Source organism: Triticum dicoccoides, chromosome 3B (assembly GCF_002162155.2).
Source record: "Triticum dicoccoides isolate Atlit2015 ecotype Zavitan chromosome 3B, WEW_v2.0, whole genome shotgun sequence".
Lineage (NCBI taxonomy): Eukaryota > Viridiplantae > Streptophyta > Magnoliopsida > Poales > Poaceae > Triticum > Triticum dicoccoides.
In genome coordinates this window covers 130,481,032-130,488,411 of record NC_041385.1, presented here as the reverse complement: position 1 = coordinate 130,488,411, position 7,380 = coordinate 130,481,032, and the positions used below count along the sequence as shown (strand labels likewise).

The window sequence follows — 7,380 nt, the reverse complement described above, 5'->3', positions numbered from 1 at the left end:
GATGTGATTCTCTTTTTGTCCCCATCAAATATATGTTGTTCACTCCCCCAAAAAACAGCTTAGAAATGATATTTTACAGATTTAAAAGTATTTATGAATTCAAAATCATGTGCAGGAATTTAGTAATGTTTTTGAAGTAAAAAAATCCATGAATTCTAGAGATTTAATACATTCATATAGTGTTCATATTTTACAAAAATAATGAATTTAAACATAGTTCATGAATTTTTAAATCATTCACAAAATAAAAAATGTCCAGGATAAAAATGTTTGTGAATACGTGAAATTTAAAAAAAGACGCATTGAGAGTAATAAAAAGGTAATGAAAAAGGGAAACCCGTAAAAGGGAAAAAAGGAAAAATAGAACGACAATAAAAAGTAGAAACAAGAAATGTAAAAGGTATACCGAATCAGTGAAAAACTCCCGCCAAAATTGACATGTATCATCTCATTGCCCATACCACTAACCTCTCGTAAGAAAAAACATCCATATCAGAGCATGTCAATACTAAAACCAACTGCTGGCTATATGATGTTGGCATGCCATCTGTAGTCATCACTTATGGTCACTCGTACAACAAGGTTTGCTATAAGAGTGATACTTTGTTTCTTTCTACGTATTTATTGTATCTGCCTAATAGCACACGTGTAGATAGACTCTTGCGTGAGAGTACACTCCGCTTTTCTATATCTTTTTTATTCACGTAGAGAAAATTGTCATGTACGTTACCCAAAGTTGGTGTTGGTTTTGGAACTTGGGCCTACTTTCTTCTTTTTGGAATAAGCAACTTTTGGAATAAGAAATTCTCACCGAGCAATTCAGAACCCACAAGAATCTAGGGAAAAAAACACCTCCCCCGACAATGATTTCAGCAGGAACCCAGGAACCTACACCATGGTATACATACAGCATACACAAAAGACAGACACCGCAAGTTACGCTGGCCGCCATGTCTACCTTTCCACTTTTTCTTCACCAGATCCCAGGTTACTTGAGGCTTCACCCCACCGCCGCCGCCACCACCACCACCAGAGCCCCAACACCAGCAGATAACCTCGTCGGGCGTAACGTACGTCTTATTCCCGCTAGCTACAGCTTAATCACTGTACGTAGGTACCAACAATCACTGTACGTACGTACGTACTCACCAGACCAGCCTGACTATACAACAACAACAACAGCACTACAGTACAGTAAAAGCACACATGCATGGATCGAGCGTTCGTGGGTGGGTGGCCTGGCCCTAGCCGGCCGCACGCGGCTGGGCAGTGCAGCGCATGCTGCTACCAGATGAAGCTCATCTCGGCGCTGGCGCGCGCGGCGTCGTCGTCGTCGCGGGAGGGGGAGTGGACGTGCCGCCCCTCGTAGGTGGTGATCACCATGCGCGGGTCCTCCGCCAGCCGCTCCACCCGCTTCTTCACCCGGCACTTGTCCTGCGTGCACCGGTAGTAGCTCCTGCGTCCACAACCCACACCATCTTCATCATCAGCTTAGTTTTCTACGGCGCCATTTCTTTAAAAATCGTTAGGCTCGCCATGTTTGCTCACTGCTAGCTACGTAGAATAGAAAACAAAACACTGTTCCTAGATATAAGACGGTTTGGAAGTTCTATATATATAGGCAGCACATCACAAGCGGGCATATGCATGGTACTTCATATTATTCTGCATTTTGTGAATATTCAGAGAGGTGTAGACACGCAGTAGGTGAAGTACCGATGCTGGAAGAAACCCTCAATCATGGCCTGACAACACAACACAACACATGGAGATGATAAAAATTCCAGGGCCAGCTACTCTGCAGCTATCATTCCTCGTCTCACCCCGAGGGCAAGGGGCATAGATTGACAAAGATGTGGTAATAATTGCCGGGTACAAAAAAATCTTGGGCCCTTTGCAAAGGCTCAAATCCACCCTTTCATCATCATCATCCCTCCCAGGGCCGGCCCCCTTTACCAAACAGTAGAGATTCTCCCTCTCCCACAGCCAGCCAGATCAAAGCACGTATATAACTGAACAAACACGAATTAACACGCAAAAACACAAAATAAAGATTCAAAACACTTGTTGAATACAGGAACAATCAGTGGGGGTCAGATCGGTCGTGGTAGCTAGGCATGTCACCTGCTTAATAATCACTTCCTTCGTCCCAAAACGTAAGATCATTTTTGACACTATCAGAGAGTAGACAATTAACAGTAGGATGTGGCCATCCACGGTCGGAGCTGTCTGATCAACATCAAAACCAAGGGTGAAACTTCTTTGCCAAGTGACCCGATTCTTTTTTAATGAACAACCATAGCTCCGGGTGGTTTACTGCTACATACATATAGCATGGTGGCTTGCCGACCAGATTGTGTTTTTTTTCAGGGTCTTGGTTGCTCCATCTATGAGCTCTCTGCCTCTGCACTGACTAACTAATACTCCCTCCGTCTAGAAATACTTGTCGTAGAAATGACTAAAAATGGATTTATCTAATACTAAAATACGTCTAGATACGTCCATTCCCCCGACAAGTACTAATGCAATTCCCTTAAAAAAACTAATACTAACGCACACCCATTTGCCATATCGTGTATCAGGTTGGTTTGATGGTCCTGTTTGTTTCCTCTCCAAAAATCATCTGTTTATTTTCCGGAAATGATAAAATCCGAACGTCAAATTTTTGACCATGGCAAATCGAGCGCTTTTTACAACAACTTTAGTTGATGCGAGGATGACAACAAGCACGTCAATTTTCTGACAGAAATTAAACTAAAGGCAGATTTGCCATGCTTACCAACTAAATTTGCCATGGTCAAATTCTGAATCTTCGGGACTTATCGACGTCCTTATTTTTTGGTACTTGGACTGTTGTATACCGTTCTAAGTTCTAGTAAGCTGCTAGTAGCTAGAAACTAGCTCGGGAGATTCCCTGAGAATGAGGAGGGATGATTGCCAGGAAGGATTCGCCGGTTGATTGGAAAAGCCATGATGCCGCGGTGGTGTGTGAGCCAGAGATCGACCAGGCCATAGGGTTGGGTTGGCTCTCTGAGTGGCATCATTGCACGGCGGGCCTAATCAGATTGGACTGGATGCTTGTCCCGTGCTAGCTGTGGGTCAATGCTTTTTCACACTGCCTGTGCCATGATCACCACCAAACATGCATCGATAACACATGCATCGACTGGTCGATCAGTAGATTCACACGCGCGCGCGCACACACAAACACGCACGTATGGTTGTCATCTAGAGACCAAGAGGAGATATATTGGGGTATCATTCCATGCATGCATGCCACAATACAATCTAATAAGGTGGTCAATTGCATCTACAAAATTAAGGTGGCTAGTTTCAAAACATACTTGTAAGAACATGTACAACTTTTTTTAATTAGAAATATTATTCTGAGTACCGATACATAACCATGGAAAACTAGTCTTTTATTTTGTTTGTCGCGACAGCTCACGCATGGATGAGTGGACGTTAGTGGAACTATTAGATGGCGCAATGAGCATACGACCTACTTGTAGTTACGATGCGACTCGATCAATGGGCGTTTTCTCTACATGTACTCTTGGACGCCCCGACAACATGAAATGGACTAGTCCATCAAAGAAATTAAGCAAAGAACAAGCAAGGTTATCATCTGCCTAATCCAGATGACATATGAATAAAGAGCTACTCTCTCCGTTCCATATTAGTTGTCGTTGAAACGGATGTATGTAGACATATTTCAGTGCTAGATACATCCATTTGAGCGACAACTAATATAAAACGAAGGGAGTACTAGCTTAGAATAGCTAGCACGACCTAGAAGATGAACAAATGGAATAGGAGCATGGTTCGTACCTTTGTTTGAGCAAGCTATAGCTAGCTAGCTAGATAGACATATATACGTGTGCTAATTAAGTTGTGTTGATATGCATTTAGGGTTCAATTTAGGAGGTGTAGAGAGACAACAAGGGGACCAGACATAACAAAGCCACCTTAGGACCAGCTAGCTTTGCAAACACTTTTTTCCTTAGCTTTTGTCATTCAATGACTGGAACTTTAGCAAAAGTTAAGTACTGTACGAGTGTACAAAAGTTTTGTGAGAATTGGCTCTCTGGTTCCCTGCTAGCAGTGGAACATGAACTACATGTAAAGTGAGCTTTTAGTTTCTTCATGCCAAAATCTCTTAGCTTACATGTATTTTTCTTCATGTTAAATTTCAATAATATTCACAAATTTCAATAATATTCACTAAATTGCGGTGAATGCCATAAAGTTCTGCTCCAGGACAATTTTATAACTTATGCCAAACTCAATTGGATAGTAAATATAATACAGAATTCAAGGGATGCACTTCAATCAATAGGCCAAGATAACATAAGCCTTAAATATATCAAGAGCATCAAACTTACTTAATACACATCACACAAAACTGCACTTCAACATGTTTATTTCGTTTTATTCATCAATGGGTTTACTCTAAAAAGGTAACTAATGTAGTTTCTACGTTTTCCCTTCTAGAACACCATGACAGGCTTGTCTAGAAATCAAACATGAACTTCATCCATTTCGAAAAGAATAAAACATGAACTCCATTAACTCTATAAGTCTGTTAGACCCCAAATGAGGATGATATTGTATCCAAAAAATTTTGTATGCCTCTCAAAGCAAGTTTTAGGTCCCGTTTCGCCAAAGGAAAAGCATAGGAATTTTGGAGGTTAGAATTCCTATAGGAAATTTTCCTTTGGTGTTGTTTGGAACGAAGGAATTTCTATCCTACATTCCTTCAAAACTTCTATGGAATTGGCTATTCCGTGGAAATTTTTGGAAGAAACCAAACATGAGGTCCTAACCTCATGGTTTCTTCTCTTTCTGTCAGCAGTTTCTGTGATTTTCATACGTGACAGCCAAATAACAGTTTTGCACTTTTCCTGTGGTTTTGTTCGCTTTAGGAATTAATGTATATTCATACGCTTCGAATTCATTGTTCCAAACGTGGTATTCAAACTAATTAGCTTCACTAAATTGATCACAATATGTCGCCGATAATCAAGTTTTAGTTATTTCTTCAAGATACCCATAGTACACTTCTGGTAAAGCATGCATGAATATATACTTACTAACATGGGGGAGATTATCGTGCAACAGCACATGAATGCCTAGAATTAAATGAACGGAATTACCCATGAAGAAAGCCTAGTTCATAACTTCATATATATGCATTAGGCAAACTCTAGCAAGCGGCTTGTCTCTCCATAGTAGCAAGATAAAGAGAGGTTATAATATTTTCCCAATATTGTTTTTAGCATTCTAGCGCCCTTTGATGTAATAATACATTAATACGCAAAATTTTCTAATAAAGAAACAGTTTCAAAATGTGCTTTATGGAGATTCGTTTGGAAATTATATGGGGTTTAAAGTTTTAAAACAGCAAAAACAGTACTTCCAAGAAAATTTTAGTTCATACATATAATGCACATGCACTAAACCTATTTATGCTTGACATATTACATCCTGGATCATTTTTTGAGCATAAATTACTTTGGTATATCTAGATTATATAGTTTTTTAGGGATAGATTATAGAGTTTGCAAGTGGAAATAACCCCCCAAAAAAACTGCAATCCATGTTTTGTTAAATGGAAGCAAAATCCATAGTACTTAATTAGCTGATAACCCTAATTAATCAAGTTGTCACTTGTGATGAGTCCAACACCAAATTGGACATCGAAAACAAAATATCATGAGATTTCAGTTTGATGAGGCAGTTGCTTCATAAAATCGTACACACACGTGCACATGCACATATGTAGCGTATGTATATGTGCGTCATTCGAGGGTTGGAGGAGCTAGATCGATGTACAGTGCGTACCGTGGGTGCTGCGTGTTCTTGATGACGACCTTCTGGCCGTACTTGCGCCACTTGTAGCCGTCGTCGAGCACGTCGACGTCGCTCATGGTCTTGAAGCAGAACCTCGGCTCCCGCACCTTCCGCCGTGCCTTCACCCCTCCTCCCCCCGCCGCCTTCTTCATCCCCACCGCGCCGACCCCCATCCCCGCTGCCGCCGCCGCCGCTGACCCATGTGACCGTCCACCGCCTCCACTTCCACCCGCCGCCACGCTGTTAACCCCCATGCCCACCACCGCGCCCTCCCCCATCTGCCTTTCTCGATCAGCTTCCTCACAAGACCTAATTGAGCAAACAAGAATATTAGCATATCAAACATGTAGATTGTATACAGAGAGAAAAGCGAGAGGGAGGGAGATCGATCGATTACTACCATGGATGTGGAGGTGATGACCTCGGTGGATGGATAGCTCCGGCATGTGCATGGCCATGGAGGTGGTGAAGGGTGGGAGCGGCGGGGATAGTGGAGGAGGAGGAAGTGGTGGTGGTTGGGTGGTCTAGTACGAGGGGGCTGTAACCTAGGAGGCCATGGTGGTGGGAGAGGCCGCCGTTCAGAGGAGGATCGGAGGGCTGGAAGCTGAAGGTTATGGCGGTCGCGGTGCCGCCGGCCGTCGTTGCGCCCGTGGAGGCTGCTTGGCCGTGGGCCAGCGCCATCGCCGCTCCCCCTGGTGATGGGAACATCATGTCGATCTCTTTATCGCTCTAGCTTTGCTGTGCTTGAGCGTTTGCTTGTGTTGTGGACTTGTGGTGATATACTGATGTCGTCGTAGGGACTTAGGGCCGACGACTGACGGGGAATGATTTGGTGAAAAGCTTGCGTTCGGTGAAGGGTTTATTATCTTATCTTAAGCATCATTTTGCTTCTGTCTATGGCATTGTTTAGGTAAATTAGGCCTGGCTAGGCATAAGCCACACAGATGGACAGTTTGATCTTTATGGAGCGGTTAAAATGATGTACATGAGATGAAAAGAAGAAGCGAATCATGGGGCGCTGCGTTTTTGCACCTAGATGCTTCAGGGGGTAAACAGTAAAATCGTTTAAAATAACAAAAAGGATAAAAAAACACATATTTTTGTGGTGCAAGATGGTCGACTGCGTGATGCCCGTGCAAAATTTAGTGGAGTTTGCACTTTTAAGGAGCTCGTTGCGAAAAGGATAAATGTCAGGCATGTAAGAAAGTTGAAAAAAAAAACCGCATTGTTCATAGCCGATCTTGTCTTTTTCTTGGCGCGAGCTCCTCGAATGTCTTTTGTCCATGAATTTTTGCACACACCTGCGCACTCAAGCATCTTTCATGCAATTTTTTTTACCATTTATTGCGATTTTCCATTCACCGAGTATAGATGATCCCGAACTCGAATTGAATTATCCTGAATCGCGAGGCAAAACTGGTCGCTAAGTTGTGGTCTAAAAAGAATGACAATTCCCTTATGTTTTACACATGCGCTCGACTATGATGTATGGAGAGTGCCTATCTGAAACATATGAACTCAACCAAC

The 7,380-nt window shown here is 42.5% G+C and overlaps 1 protein-coding gene across 1 annotated transcript; it reads right to left on the bottom strand.

Annotated features, from left to right (window-relative positions):
• Positions 1-1,062: 1,062 nt before the first annotated feature.
• LOC119275147 (probable WRKY transcription factor 12) lies at positions 1,063-6,655 on the bottom strand. The gene is made up of 3 exons (XM_037555945.1): positions 6,254-6,655; positions 5,845-6,162; positions 1,063-1,456 (listed from the first exon to the last, which is right to left on the bottom strand). The coding sequence occupies exons 1-3, from the start codon at positions 6,562-6,564 to the stop codon at positions 1,285-1,287; spliced, it is 801 nt and encodes a 266-aa protein (XP_037411842.1). The 5' UTR covers positions 6,565-6,655; the 3' UTR covers positions 1,063-1,284.
• Positions 6,656-7,380: the final 725 nt, after the last annotated feature.

What these genes read in the sequence shown, in the direction of transcription:
- LOC119275147 (XM_037555945.1), bottom strand. Translation starts at nt 6,564, where the DNA reads ATGATGTTCCCATCACCAGGGGGAGCGGCGATGGCGCTGGCCCACGGC. An exon ending in TCATCACCTCCACATCCATG is followed by an intron (nt 6,163 to 6,253) that starts GTAGTAATCGAT and finishes TTGCTCAATTAG; the next exon opens with GTCTTGTGAGGAAGCTGATC. An exon ending in AAGAACACGCAGCACCCACG is followed by an intron (nt 1,457 to 5,844) that starts GTACGCACTGTA and finishes TTGTGGACGCAG; the next exon opens with GAGCTACTACCGGTGCACGC.